This window comes from Moesziomyces antarcticus, assembly GCF_000747765.1.
Source record: "Moesziomyces antarcticus DNA, scaffold: scaffold_v10006, strain JCM 10317, whole genome shotgun sequence".
Taxonomy (NCBI): Eukaryota; Fungi; Basidiomycota; class Ustilaginomycetes; order Ustilaginales; family Ustilaginaceae; genus Moesziomyces; species Moesziomyces antarcticus.
Genome location: NW_014639004.1, coordinates 516,276 through 530,503, shown reverse-complemented (window position 1 = coordinate 530,503; position 14,228 = coordinate 516,276). Strand labels below are relative to the sequence as shown.

The window sequence follows — 14,228 nt, the reverse complement described above, 5'->3', positions numbered from 1 at the left end:
CGGATCGCCTCGCCAACTCTCCAGATCCAACGCGAGAAATCAGCCGATACGCCGGCAGAAACGCCAAGAAGACGCCTCGTCCACTCGCCAAGCGCCGCCCGATCGAGAGAGAGTCGAGAGAGAGTCGCGTATAACCAAAAGAAGGGCGGGCCGGACCCTGAACCAACTCAATGGCCAGAGCAGCTCAGCCCAGAGATCCATGCGGAGGAGGAGGAGGAGGAGGGGCGCGTCTCCTCGCTGCTTTCCTCTCTCCACCATCGCCGCCTCCCGTCTCCTAATCCCAACACGAGCCATTCCGACAGACATGCAGCCTTCGCACTAGAGGCATCCTTGCCTTGCCTTGACTCTACGCTCCACACCATGTCGGCTCTCCGAACCACCTCGGCGCACGCCGCCGCTGCTGCTGCTGCCACCAACCCCGAACCGGAACGCAGCCCACGCAGAAAAATGTCCACCGACCTCATGAGGATCAAGAACTTTCCTTCCAGCCTCTCTCTGCGCAAGCCAGCCGATCCGGATACCCCACCGCGCTCCGATCCGGCCGCATCCACCGGCACCGGCACCGGCACCTTCTCTCGCCTCCGCGCTTTGGGTCAGTCTCAAGCATCAGACGGCAAGTCCTCGCGCCGCACTTCCAGGCTCTTTGATGCCTTCAAGTCGTCCAAGAAGCCGCCACCCTCCTTCGAGGTCGTTCGCAAACCGCCCAACCGCAGCACCACCTCCTTCCACTCGTCGCTCCAGTCCTCCACCCAGGACGCCGTCTACCGTTCGCAAAGTCGCATCTCCACCCAGGACTCGCCCCAGGTCCTCGAAGCGCCTCCTAGGATATCGCTCTCAGCACCTACGCCCGACCCCTCCATGCCCTCTTTCGCCGCGCCCACCTCGCCCTCGGTCCCCAACAACCTCGGCTCGCGTTCCCACTATCCTCCCTCCACCACCAGGACGCGCAGGCTCAGCAGCAACCTCGCCGCAACGACGACCAACAACACGCGCAGAACGTCCGATCCGCACAACATCTCGCGCACGCATTCGCCCGCCCCGAGCGCCAACGTCGACGCCCCCACAAGCGGCACTTTTAGCCTGCACTCCTTCCGCAACGTCCGGTCCGCCAGCGACGTCTCGCACACCGACGACCCCAGCGCCAGCGCTCCCAGTGCAGGCGCCCACTCCAGAGTGCACAGCATCATCTCGGTCGACGAATACGTCACCCCGGGCGAGGAGCTTCCCGAGCCGCGTTTCGTCGACGAACCCTCCTCCCGCGCCAAGTCGCCCGACATCAACCGCGCACACTCCACCAGCCCCGTCGCCAACGCAAAGCCCGCCAGCATCTCGGCCGCCAAGTTCCGCCAGGCCGCACGTCAGCGCAGCGAAAGCGGCACCATCCCCACGCTCGACAACATCCACGCTGGCCGTCCGCCTCGATCGCGCACACCGTCGCAGGATCTTGCGGCTATGGAAGCCGTGCTTGCGCAGACCAACCAGCGCGCCGTTCGGCCCGTCGATCCCGACCGGCGCAGGAGCACAGGCCCCACCACCGTCTCCTCGCCCGTGCTCGCACCCGCTGCAGAGGACCATCAGCATCGTCGCAAGCGCGGCTTCTTCATCGTCGTCGAGGGCCTCGACCGCGCAGGCAAGAGCACGCAGGTCGAGAGGCTCGCACAGCACCTCAACGCCAAGCCCATCAAGTTTCCGGAAAGGACCACCGCCATCGGCCAGATGATCAACTCGTACCTCGCGCAGACGAGCGAGCTGGACGACCAGGCGATCCATCTGCTCTTTTCGGCCAATCGGTGGGAGTGCGTCGCCGCCATCCACAAGACGCTCGACGCGGGCGAGAGCATCGTATGCGACCGCTACGCCTTTTCCGGCATCGCCTACTCGGTCAGCAAAGGGCTCTCGTACGACTGGTGCCGCCATCCGGACATTGGGCTGCCGCTGCCCGACCTCACGCTGTTTTTGGATCTGGACGCCCAGACCGCCGCTGCGCGCGGCGGGTATGGAGAGGAGAGATACGAGAAGCTCGAGTTCCAGGCTAAAGTGCGCGAGGCTTTCAGTCGGGTTGCGCAGGACGTCAAGGCGCATGGCGGACGGTGGGTCACCATCGATGCGGGCAAGACGCTCGACCAGGTCACCGACGACATCCAACGCGCGGTGCAGCGCGCCACCTCGTCCATCGACCGGGTGGGCATCAAGCTCGGCCGCCTCTTTGTGTCGGAGCGTCCTGCCGTCGAGCGTGGCGGGTCGAGTGGCGAGCTCGTGCCGCCCGCGGTGCTGCCGAGCGTCAAGCGGGCATCGATGTCGTCCGACGAGTTGGGACGCAGGGGCAAGTCGCTCGACCAGCCGGGCATCCACGTCGACACGGCTACGACCAACGGCACCTTTCCCGCAGCTAGACCGTCCGGCTCGCCGCTGAGCTACACGGAGCAGCTGTCGGCCGTGCGTGCCGCTGCAGCCGGCACGCTCTCGGGTCTGTTTGGCGGTTCGAACTCGGCGCTGGACCAGCAGAATGCCGGCGGTAGTGGTGATAGGGGCGTGGGGGAGGAGGGGCCGTCGCCGGCGAATGGGCTGCGCGGACAGGGCTTTGACTCGGCGCGCGTGCTGGGCAAGCATGTGGATGCGAGCGGCCGGCGACGTACGCTTATTGATGTGATTGGCGAGATCGAGAATGCGCCGTCCCCCGCGTGGGGCGAGCATCGGCGCTCGGTCTCGGCTGCGGAAGCTCCGGCTGGCGTGTCGGGGGGAAGTGTGGTGCCGCCTCCGCGCGTGCGACGCAGCACTGACCAAGGGCGCGGTGGACAGCTGGCACCCGACGCAGCGTCGCGAGGCGCGCTCGCCGACCACGCTCTACCATCACCCACGAGTCCGACGGCCGTATCGCCGGCCTTGCGCGCGGCATCACCGATGACGAGTTCGTCGCGCAGCTCCATGGCGAGTCCCGTAGCTCGACCTGCCAGCACCTCTCCCGCTGTCGATGCCACTGTGGGTGCAGAGGGGCAGTTGAGTGCCCAGCACTTGTCGCAGCTCAACGTGCAGCAGGGGCAGGCGGAGATGCACGAGCAGTACATGCGCAACTACATGGCCATGATGGCGAACCCCATGCTCGCACACCAAGCGCACTATCTCGCGATGCAGCGTCAGCAGCAGCAATACTACGGCCGCGCGGCCAGTGTGGGTGTGGGTGGGAGTCATTTGGGCGCGGGTGCGAATGGGAACAGTGCCCAGGGAGGTGCACCCTTGGCGGCATTTATGCAACCGAGTGTGCAGAATCCCGGAGCGGCCAGGAGAGCGCATTCGAGGACGCCTTCGACGAGCGAGCTGGACACAAATGCACCGATGGGGCAGGGGCAAGGGGGCCAGGGTGGGCAGCCTATGTTGTCCATGATGATGGCTCCACCACCTGCGCCTGCCAATACCACCTCGGCCGGGGCGAGTATGGCGCAGTATGCGTATCCGATGTATGCACAGCAACCATTCTACGCGCCGCCTGGCTTTGGTTGGGGAGGAGGTTACGCCTCCCGACCGGGATATGCTACTACGCGGTCGGAAATCGCCACGCCCTCATCGGCACGCCTGCGCTCGCAAAAGAGCGATCAAGCCATACGACCGCAGTAATGTCACAAGACTTTCTAGGATTGCATTTGCGTTTTGCGCGCGCGCGCGCGTGTGTGGGGGGGGATTGTGGTCTAGTCTAGTCTTATTTGAGTGAGTTCTGTCTGGGGGGAAGTTGGTTGTTGTGCGCCACTTTTGATGCTGAGGAACGTGTTCCAAGCAATGCTAACAACATTAACAAAGAGCAGTCTTTGCATCGGTGGGACGACTGCCATGTTGATCGTCTGAACCGGGATCCAGAGACCCCAGGCAGTTTTGAGGGTTGGCCACCAGTTGTCCTGGATCTTCTTCTTTGCATCTTGCGGGGAACCACCATTCATGAGGGTGGTCGTACCGAAGAAAAGCGCGATAAACGCCGGAGAGGCGATACCTTGATCCAGCGCAACTTTGGCGGCGATATTGGCGGGTTTCGAGGCGAACTGGACGCGTTCTAGAACCTTGCCGAACCAAAGCGAGGCGAGCGGGCTAAAGACACACCCGCCGTACAGGGCCAGACGGAAGGTTCGAGGATAGTCGTGGGAGCGACGTTTTTCAACCAGTTGCTGCGCGATCGTATCGCCGGTCGCGAATAGGACCCCACCAGTAAGACATTGCCGTGGAAGCGTGGATGATGTCGCCGCAATAAAGCGCGAAAATGCAGACATGCCGAATAGAAGCAGATGGGAGGATGGTGGTGGTGGTGGGGCAAGAACAACAAAGAGATGACTGTGCGCAATGGGGGTGTGGTTGTACGTCACTCGGCCAGGCTGGGCTTTGCGCACGCGTGTGTGGCCGAGTGACGCGCAAATTCACCGACCCGGCATCTAAACTCCCCCGCACTCGTCCATCTTAACATCCCCCCACTTCTCCCAACCCAACCACTCTTTCATCCCTCAAAAGCCTGTCCACAACAGTATGAGCAACGAGTAGTGCTTGACAGGCGTATATCACACATCTACATTACACGTGTGTTTGTGTGTGTGCGCTACGCCGTGATTCCGGCAGCAGCCGCCTGCGAGTCGACCAACACCAAACGCCACAGCTTCTCCACAAACGCTTCGGCCTCGTCATCCAGCACAGGCTCGACCACCTCGACGAGCGCACTGGCACTCGCATGCGACTGGATCGTCTCGACGACGACATTCACCAGCTCGTCCACCTTTTCGCCCAGACTCTCCTCGATCTGCGCATCCACCCAGCCGCGGTACTTGCGCACCATCGCCTCGTCGATCCACTCCCACCCCGGCGTTTGCGCCAGCAACTCCGCCGTATCCTTGGGTAGCCCCGCTGCAATCGCCGCCAATTGTTTCTCGCGCTCGGAAGCAGAGAGTTCTTCGCCGAGGTGGATGTGTTTGAGTCCGCGTTTCTGCTCGTCTTCCTCCTCACCCAACACCTTACCCACTGCGTTACCAGCTGTGGCTGAGGGGGTGGGTTCGGTACCGGTGAATGTGATCTTGATGGGCGCCAGGGAGTTGTCGACCAGCACACCCGCTGCACGCTGCTGCTGCGTAAGCCGCGCCATCTCCGCCGCCTGCTGTGCGAGGAACGTCTCGGACTCCTGTTGGGCACGCGCTTTTTCGTCCTGCTCCATCTCGCGGTCCGCTGCATCCGCTTCTTGCTCCCGGCGCCGTGCGGAGGCTCGAAATTGGCGCCACCGCGGACGGTCGGTGTAGAACAGCTCCTTGCGCGTGGCGCTTTCGTCGCTCCACTCGGTCCATCGCCGCAACTGCACCGCTGCATCTCGTTCGCATCGCTCGGCATCCGCCGCTTGTCGGTCCGCCTCCTTCTGCCAGTGCGTCAACCTCTGCCGCTCGCGTACGAGGTACGCCCGCTCGGCATCCGACGCCGCTGCGCGTGCAGAAGCTTGCGCGCGCTCACGGCGCTCGTCCTCTGCCACTTGATCCGCATCCTCGGGCTCCCGAACAACGTCCGCCTGCGCATCGTACGAACTCGCCGCATGAAAGTCCACCGGCTTGCGGTAGCTCTGTGCATCCTCGCCGTTGCGGGAGGACGACGCTTGCAGGTCCGCACGCCGCGCACGTTCCACGGCGCGTTGGCGCTCGAACTCGGCTTCTCTCCGGCGCGTCTCGGCGTCGCGCGCAGCTGCCGCCAGTCGGAACTGCTCGATCTCGGACAGCACCGTGGCGCGCTGGTCCTCGGGCAGCTCCTCGGGCGGCAAATCCTTCAGATGATCCGGCACGACGTAGCCAGGCCTCGACGGGTCTACCTCGACCTCTGCGTTGGGATCGGACATGTTGCGGACGACGTGTCTGACAGCCGTGTGGGCGCGGTCGTCGTTGGCGCGATCGGTGGCGCTCGCCACGCGCGTGTGCTGGTACTTGTCGAGGAACCTTTTCGTGCGTTCGTCCGCCTTGACCACCAGCTTCTTGGGTGGCGCTGATGCTTCGGCGCCCATGGAGGGCAGTTGGAGGCCCTGCAGCACGTGGATGGCGCGCAGCACCGAGTCCGGGTCGGCGTACTCGGCAAAGCCAAACGCCTTGGATGCGCGCTTGAGCGAGCGCAGGTGGCCGCACGCTTCGAGCAGCCGTGTGAGCCAAGAGTCCGAGATGCCGGGCGAGATGCTCCCCACAAACAGCGTGGTGGCCACCTCGGGTGTGCTCGACGACGCCGCACCGCCGTTGGACTCGGAGGCGGGACTGTGCGAACCCGCAAAGGGCGAGGCGTGCGTATGCGGGCTGCCATATGCCGAGTGGGAGGAGGGCGCGGGATGGCCATAGCTGGGAGGCGCGTGCGAGCTGCTGCTGCTGCTGTTGCCTATACCGCCGCGCGGACGAGGTGGGAGCGGCGCCATGTTGGGGTTGTGGGAGCCGTGCCAGTTGGAGCCATAGCCGCGGCGCGACATGGTGGGCGCTGCTGGTCTTCCAGGGCAGTGCGCCGTAGTGATGTCGGATCAAAGCCGGCTGAGTCGATGTGAGCAGTTGTTGGGGAGGAGGAGGAGGAGGAGGAGGAGGAGAGGCAGGGAGGAAGAAGGGTCTCGTCTGCGCAGAAGTTGCCGGGGCGCAAGAGTGCGGAAGAGCCGACAAAATATCGCGAGGGTCTTATTGGGAGCCGATCGCTTCACCGATCTGTTGCGATCGGCCAGATCCAATTGCGGGAGAGAGGAGAGAGAGAGACAGAGCCCACAACGACGTGGAAGCTGTGCGCGAAATTCCGAAATCCAGAGAGAGAGTGGCGCGCTGCGTTGCAGTTGGAGCGGCGAGCGTGGCGTGTGCGCTGCGTCTCCCCGCCAATCCGCCAGCCAGTCAGAATCAGAAGGAAGAGCTGCCAGGTGTCGTGTTTCTGAGCCCCGCCCGCGAGAGACAGAGAGAGACAGAGCTGGCCGTGCGCTGAGTGAGAGAGAGAGAGAGTGTGTGTGTGTGTGTGTGTGTCAGTCACGCAGTCGGTCAATCGATCTTCTCTTCCTCCCTTCCATCCTTCCTCGCCCCCATCCATCATCTCGCCCGCTTCGTCTGCATCTGCTCTTGGACACCACCCAGCATCACAGCAGTCAACCCTCAAAGCAGCAAGAGCAGCCGCCACTTTCAACTCTCGCACAGCCATGGCTCAACCGCCTCCCCAGCTGCCCCCTGGCTGGGTGACCCAGTGGGACCAGAACGCAGGCCGTCAGGTCTTTGTCGAGACCGCCACCGGAAGGACCAGCTGGCAGCCTCCTGCTCCTGGTGCACCCGCTGGAACCGCTCCGCCTCCAAACCAGCAACGTCCCACCCACCCTCAGGGTCAGGCTCGCATGTCCATGCCTCAGATCCAGCCGCCTCCAGGCATGCGTGGGCCTTCGCTCAGCCCCATCCCTGCCCACGGCCCCGGCGCGCCCGTCAGTCCTCCCGCCGCCGGTGCACCACCTCCTGCTTCCATCGGTCCCGGTGCCAGCCGCAGACGCGCCTACCCGACCGCACACCTCGCCGCCAACAGCATCAGCTACGCAGGCGCCTACGATGCAGCTGCCACCCCCAACGCCGCCTACCAAGGCGCGCACGATGCCCAGCCCCAGCTCTTCACCCCGGGCGCTCCCGAGCCCGTCCCAGCTCCGTACGGTGCAGCTCAACCCGCACCCGGTGCACCCATTATGGCGTCGGCGCCCGGCGTGCCGGCTCACGGCGTCGCTCCAGGCTACCCCGGCAACAACGTCCAGGGCCTCACCAACCAGTTCCAGGGCATGGGCATGGGCATGGGCGGTGGCGCTGCGGCTGGCATGGGCCAAAAGTTCAGCACGCTCCAGACCGTCAACATCAGCGGCGTACAGCCCAACGTCAACGACCTCGAGCGTCCGCCCCCCGAGATCCGCCTCCCGCCCAACGCCTGCGTCTCCACCAACCCCAAGGCCAACGCAGACCCCTCCTACCAGCGATGCACGCTCAACGCCATCCCCACCACATCCTCGCTCCTCCAAAAATCAAAGATCCCCCTCGGCCTCGTCCTCTCCCCCTACCGCTCCGTGCGCGAGCAGGACGGCGACGAGCCCGTGCCCGTCGTCACCGACACCGTCATCGCGCGCTGCCGTCGCTGCCGCACCTACATCAACCCGTACGTCACCTTCATCGAGAACGGCAACCGCTGGAAGTGCTGCATGTGCAACATCTCCAACGAGGTGCCGCAGCTCTTTGACTGGAACTCGGAGACCAACCAGCCCGCGGACCGATGGCAGCGCCCCGAGCTCAACCATTCGGTGGTCGAGTTCATCGCGCCGCGCGAGTACATGGTGCGCCCGCCGCAGCCGCCCGTGTACACGTTTCTGATCGACGTCAGCTACCACGCCATCAACTCGGGCATGGTCGCCACCGCCGCACGCACCATCCTCGAGACGCTCGACCGTCTGCCCAACTCGGACAACCGCGCCAAGATCTGCATCATCGGCGTCGACACGAGCCTCCACTTTTTCAGCATCACGCCCGAGTCCACCGAGCCCGAGATGCTCGTGGTGAGCGACCTCGACGACGTCTTCCTGCCCAAGCCCAACGATCTGCTCGTCAACCTCACCGAGTGCCGCGCCGGCGTCGACGCGCTGCTCCAGCGCCTCGGCGACATGTACAAGGACTCGCTCGTCACCGGTTCGGCGCTCGGCGCCGCGCTCCAGGCCGCCTACAAGCTCATCTCGCCCATCGGCGGCAAGATCATGGTGCTCACCGCTTCGCTCCCCAGCGTCGGGCCCGGTGCGCTCAAGAACCGCGAGGATCCCAAGCTGCTCGGCACCGCCAAGGAGTCCACGCTGCTCGCCGCCGCCTCGTCGTTCTACAAAACCTTCCCCATCGACTGCTCGCGCTCGCAGGTGTCGGTGGACATGTTTTTGTTTGCCTCGTCGTACACCGACGTGGCGACGCTCTCGTGCCTCCCGCGCTACACGGGTGGACAGACGTTCTTCTATCCCGCCTTCCACGCCGGCCGCACCGAGGATGCCGTCAAACTGTCGCACGAGCTCTCCGAGGTGCTCGCCAGCCCCATCAGCTACGAGGCGGTGCTGCGTCTGCGTGCCACCAAGGGCATCCGCGCCACGGCGTTCCACGGCAACTTTTTCGTGCGCTCCACCGATCTGCTGGCGCTGCCGGCGGTGCCGCTCGACCAGAGCTATGCGATCGAGTGCGAGATTGAGGAGACCATCAACGCGCCCTTTGTCGTGTTCCAGTCCGTGGTGCTGCACAGTACCAGCTCGGGCGAACGTCGCATCCGCGTGGTTAACCTTGCGCTGCCTACGACGACGAGCATGTCCGAGGTGTACGCCAACGCGGATCAGGTGGCGATTGCTACGCTGCTGGCCGATAAGGCGGTGGAAAGGAGCATCCACTCGAGGCTCGAGGATGCGCGCGATGCGCTGTTCAACAAGCTCGTCGAGATCTTTTCGACGTACAAGTCGACCATGACTTCGGCGGGTAGTGGAGCGAGTCCGCAGTTGAGCATTGCGCAGAATATGGCGCAGTTGCCGCTGCTTGTGCTGGCGCTGCTCAAGCACGTGGGTATTCGACAGTCGGCGTCGATTCCGTCGGATCTGCGTGCCTATGCGCAGGCGCTGCTCACCACGCTCCCTGCGCAGCAGCTCATCCCCTACCTGCATCCGAGCTTCTACTGCTTGCACAACATGGCTCCCGACGCGGGTACCACCGTTGCAGACAAGGGCTTCATCATGCCGGCCAAGCTCAACCTCACTTCGGAGCGCTTCGAACGCCACGGTCTGTACCTGATCGAAGATGGCCAGAACATCTTCCTTTGGGTTGGCAGGGAGGCGGTACCGCAGCTGTGTATGGACGTGTTTGATGTGCAGAACTACGGTGCGCTGCGCGGTGGCAAGACGACGCTGCCCAAGCTGGAGAACAGCATGAACGCGCGCGTCAATGCGATTGTGGCGCGCATCCGCGAGAGCAGGCGCGGTCCGTACCGCCCGCATCTGTACGTCGTCAAGGAGGACGGCGAGCCGAGCCTCCGGCTGTGGGCACTCAGCCTGCTTATCGAGGACCGCTTCGAACAGACGCCGAGCTACATGCAGTTCATCGGCCAGCTGCGCGACAAGGTCAATGGCGGCTCCTAGCGCATCCACCGCCGAGATCATGTTTCGTTTGTGAATACCAGAGTCTCTTTCTTGCTGAGAGCCGGTTGGGGGTGAAAAACGGCGCGTTGAAACAGACGCGCGCGCGGCTGGGGGAAAAATTGGACGAGCAGGCTGTGGGGCGCGCGTGAGACCAACACCTTTCTTTCTCTTTTGCTTCTTTTTGGGGGGGAGATTGGCTGCGTCTGCCATTCAATGCTGCCTATTTCCTCTCTGTCTGCTTCGGCCAGCCCGATCCATGCTGTGCTGTGAGGTGTGTGCGATTGTGAGCGAAAGCCAAGGTAGAATACGGATGATGGTGTGGGATGGCTTTTTGTGCATGTAAGAGTGTTGGGGGCGGATTCAATTTGGAAAAAAGGTGCGGGCAGAGCGCGCGCGATTTGGGCGCACCGTGCATGAGGCTCGGCGTCAAGGACGCGCGCGCGACTGCAACCAACACCATCTCCTCATTCCACCACCTCCTTAACCGCCTCACACCGCCACCATGTCGAAGGACGATGCAAAGGACCCAAAAGAGCCCACGTACGAAGACTACCTCGAACGGTAAGCCTCCAACCCCCTCTCCTTTCCTTTTGACTTGGATGGGTTGCTGACATTTGGGGGGTCGAGCAGGATTCATTACAGCGACAAGTACAACGACGATGAATGGGAATATCGGTAAGCCCCCAACCCTCTTCATCCGCACAGCTTCGGTTGCTCGTAGGATCCAAGTGGCTGACACTTCGTTGTTGGATAGCCATGTGATTCTGCCAAAGCCAATGCTCAAACTGCTTCCGGAATCGTACTTTGACCCGGCCGAGCCGGGGGTTCTGCGCATCCTCGCCGTCAAGGAGTGGCGCGATATCGGCATCACCCAGAGCGTCGGCTGGGAGCACTACGAGGTGCACGCGCCCGAACCGCACATCCTCCTCTTCCGTCGTGAAAAGGACTTTCTCGAGAAGGTAAGCCCCATCCTTCCCTCGCCACCATTTCGGCCCACTGACATCTTTGTGTGCGAGGGGGTTCAGTATCAAGCTCAGGTGGCGGCACAGGCACGGGCACAGCAAAACGGCAAAAAGTAATCCGCACCCAAACACACACATACGAATCCCAGGCAAAATGTGGTATTCAAGGCGCTAATCATCTAGTCCGCCAAAAGTGTGCGTGCTTTCGGCGAGCGAGGGTGAGTAGTCGTACTCGCTCCGTTCGCATGCACTCGTCGTCGAGGCTGCCAGACTCGGCGTATTGGACAGTCTCCTCTCGTTCCATGCAAATCCAACCCCCACGGAAGGACTGGGCATCCCCCTCGTCCTCGCTGGGGTTGCTGGGGAGACGGGCTTGCGCAATCGGGGTGCATCTGTCGATCCCGGTTCGATGGGTGACGACGGCAATGCGGGGTCGAATCTGCTTGCGTCTAGGCGTGCTTCGGCGGCGGCTGCAACTGCACCCCCCACGAGGCGAGCTGCAGGCCTGGGTGGAACAGGTAGCGAGGATGAGGAAAAGGTGGTGTCGGCAGAGACATCGCGTCGTGCGCGCGTATCGCTACTGCCCGTGAGCGGCATGCGTGCAATGTTTCCGTTGGCATACACCTCTTGCGAGCGCAGCGAGCTCGACCTGCCCACGACGCTGGGGGCGGATGAATCCACACGACGACGCGCCGTACGCTCGAGCCCAGCATCGCTGCTTCCGTCCTTAAGCGCGCTCAGCAGCGCTGCAGGCTCCACCGGCGCGGGCGAGGTATGGCTCGTCTCGCCCGTCGATATCGACCGCGCCGAAATCGTCGAGGGTGTAGCCCACCCCGAGCCGGAACCAGATCCCCGTCTCGAGCGCGAACTCGTCTCTTGCTCCTTTTGCTCCTCGTCCACTCTGAGCGAACGCACCCTTGCAGCCACGCCATCCACCGACCTTGTCCCTTCTTCTTCCACCCCGCGCGCGGTGGTGGGGGTTGCTACAGCCTCGACATGCAGAGGCTCATCGTAGCTCGCCGGCGGCCGTAACCACGCCTTGAGATTGCGTCTCGACCTCGCCCTACCCATCGACTGTTCGTCCTGCAGACTCGTTGCTGTCGGCTTGAGTGACTTGAGTGAACTCTTCGCCGACGGTGCCGCTCCATGTCTCGGTGCAGCCGCAATTCCCCTCCCCGGAACAAGGTCGCCATAGACCACCTTGACATTCGCCTGTTCGCATGCCACACCCTCGTCATCATAGGCCATGTAGAACCTCTCCCTCCCCGACAGCTCGTGTTCGATCCTGCACAGCCATTTTTCCGCAAAGTTTCGGTGGCCCTGATAGTCCCAGACCCCATCGAGCATCGCTCTGACCACACCCGTGTGGTCGATGACAAACGTACAGCGTCCATCGATCAACCCCAACAGACCCCTTCCTACGCCCCAGGCATCCATAATATGTCGCTGCGAGTCGTGCAGAATCCTAAAACCGAGGTGGTGTTCGTCGACGAACCGGCGCGAACGAGCAGGCGGGTCTTGGGAGATCCCAATCACCACCGCGTTGAGATCGTTGAAGATCGGCGAGGCACCTACCGCGTCTCTGAACGAACAGCTCTCCTTTGTGCAGTGTGGTGATCCTGCGAGGGGGAAGAAGTACAGTACGATGGGTCGACCGAGTGCGATGGTGGCATGCAGCGACACTGTGCGACCGAGATGATCACTGGCGATGATTTCGGGTGCAAAGTGTCCGATGAGTGGCGAGTCTTTCTCCTTGGCGGGAATCTTAAGTGCCGCCCCTGCAGCAGTCAGCAAACTGCGCTCTCCCGCAATGGGGAAGGCAGGCACTCTTGGCAGATGCGGCATCGTATCGTCTTGTCGGTGGTGGTAGTAGTCAACCCCCGCAAAGGAACCAGTGGACGCAAAAGTTGTGGGGCTTAGATGCAAGCCATGGTCGTCCACGCGCGCGCGTTGAAGAGCAGCCCACACGTTTTACCCGCAAGCCTTTTCGCGTGCGCTCGCGGCTCGATACTCGATGTCGACAATAGACGTGGGTGGCGTTGGGAGTGATGGATGGATGAGCTTGGCGATAGGTGTGGTTCGAGGCGGATGCATCATGCGTGGCCCTTCAGGCACGGGAAGCTGGGGAAACGGCCCAAGATTTGCCCCCCCGGGCAAACAAGCGCAGCTGCAGCGCACAAGACGGCCCGTCATTGTTTGCTCGCAGCCCTGCTGCTCCACCCTCCAAACTTTCGTGCCCGCAGAGCAAGCTCGAGGCCCTCAGCCCCGGGCTCGCACAAACACCGCCACTCGGCTCCGACTCGGCCGTCATCCAAGTCGGTCGGCTTTCCGGCGTTCCAAATCTCAGGTCTCACTTTTGGATTTTTTTGCCCCGCCGTCGGCATGAAGGCCTAACATTGTGATCCGCACCAGGAAAGCGTGTTAGACCGTCTCGGGCGTTGGGTTGGAAAGGGCGCGCTGTTGGACATCCCGCCCTCGAGATCCCCTTCAGGACGGCCGCCAGCCGATAGCGCCAAATGAGCGCAGTGAGCAGATACAAATGCCAAGGCAGCTGCGGCTTCCTAGGGCACGACCAATGATCCACTCCTGACAGTTCTGAGAAGCAAAGCAGGCGTCTCTGCGATCACCAAGTTGCCCAAGCAAAACCTCGCTTTGCAACAGTCATTCTTCGACCTGCATGCCGTCAGACTCGCTGCGCACGCTCTTCGTAGTCTTCCGACTTGGCGCTGCACTGACCACCTACACCACGCCTACCGTCGAGCACGAGATTCCTGCTGATCATGATTCGCTGCAATACCTGACGGATGGCAGGGCATCGCGACGAGAGGGCACTGCTTGTGCGGAGAAGATCAAAGCCGCAAGCATCTCCTACTCGACTGTCCTGTTTTTCTATCGCCAATCGCAATTCGATCAGCCTTATCCTGGGCGGAGGCATCGTCTCAGGCCCAAGGGGGGGGGGCACAAGGATGCATGTCTAGCCGCACCCTGGTTCCTCGAGAAAGCCGGCAAGTTGGTTGGCACCCACTCAAGTTCATTCGCCCAACTCTCGAGGGCCGTTCGACAGTTTTAGAAGTCTTCCGATCGTGTGGTCTTTTTGCTCCCGACGACTTGCTGTGCCCACCTGACATCCGACCCCATTGAGT

The 14,228-nt window shown here is 62.7% G+C and overlaps 7 protein-coding genes across 7 annotated transcripts; 4 read left to right on the top strand and 3 right to left on the bottom strand.

Annotated features, from left to right (window-relative positions):
• Positions 1-360: 360 nt before the first annotated feature.
• Positions 361-3,612, top strand: PAN0_006d2992 (thymidylate kinase; the record flags this gene model as incomplete). Its single annotated transcript, XM_014801634.1, has 1 exon — positions 361-3,612. The coding sequence occupies one exon, from the start codon at positions 361-363 to the stop codon at positions 3,610-3,612; it is 3,252 nt and encodes a 1,083-aa protein (XP_014657120.1).
• Positions 3,613-3,683: 71 nt separating this feature from the next.
• PAN0_006c2991 (integral membrane protein, Mpv17/PMP22 family) lies at positions 3,684-4,253 on the bottom strand (the record flags this gene model as incomplete). The annotated part of the gene is made up of 1 exon (XM_014801633.1): positions 3,684-4,253. The coding sequence occupies one exon, from the start codon at positions 4,251-4,253 to the stop codon at positions 3,684-3,686; it is 570 nt and encodes a 189-aa protein (XP_014657119.1).
• Positions 4,254-4,573: 320 nt separating this feature from the next.
• On the bottom strand, positions 4,574-6,451 carry PAN0_006c2990 (uncharacterized protein; the record flags this gene model as incomplete). The annotated part of the gene is made up of 1 exon (XM_014801632.1): positions 4,574-6,451. The coding sequence occupies one exon, from the start codon at positions 6,449-6,451 to the stop codon at positions 4,574-4,576; it is 1,878 nt and encodes a 625-aa protein (XP_014657118.1).
• A 696-nt stretch (positions 6,452-7,147) lies between these two features.
• PAN0_006d2989 (CPII coat sec24 protein) lies at positions 7,148-10,123 on the top strand (the record flags this gene model as incomplete). Its single annotated transcript, XM_014801631.1, has 1 exon — positions 7,148-10,123. The coding sequence occupies one exon, from the start codon at positions 7,148-7,150 to the stop codon at positions 10,121-10,123; it is 2,976 nt and encodes a 991-aa protein (XP_014657117.1).
• A 502-nt stretch (positions 10,124-10,625) lies between these two features.
• On the top strand, positions 10,626-11,202 carry PAN0_006d2988 (CKS-domain-containing protein; the record flags this gene model as incomplete). Its single annotated transcript, XM_014801630.1, has 3 exons — positions 10,626-10,684; positions 10,766-10,798; positions 10,878-11,202. 3 exons carry the CDS (start codon positions 10,626-10,628, stop codon positions 11,200-11,202), a joined length of 417 nt encoding a protein of 138 aa, XP_014657116.1.
• A 54-nt stretch (positions 11,203-11,256) lies between these two features.
• On the bottom strand, positions 11,257-13,182 carry PAN0_006c2987 (peroxiredoxin Q; the record flags this gene model as incomplete). The annotated part of the gene is made up of 2 exons (XM_014801629.1): positions 11,257-13,000; positions 13,061-13,182. The coding sequence occupies 2 exons, from the start codon at positions 13,180-13,182 to the stop codon at positions 11,257-11,259; spliced, it is 1,866 nt and encodes a 621-aa protein (XP_014657115.1).
• A 580-nt stretch (positions 13,183-13,762) lies between these two features.
• On the top strand, positions 13,763-14,155 carry PAN0_006d2986 (uncharacterized protein; the record flags this gene model as incomplete). The annotated part of the gene is made up of 1 exon (XM_014801628.1): positions 13,763-14,155. The coding sequence occupies one exon, from the start codon at positions 13,763-13,765 to the stop codon at positions 14,153-14,155; it is 393 nt and encodes a 130-aa protein (XP_014657114.1).
• Positions 14,156-14,228: the final 73 nt, after the last annotated feature.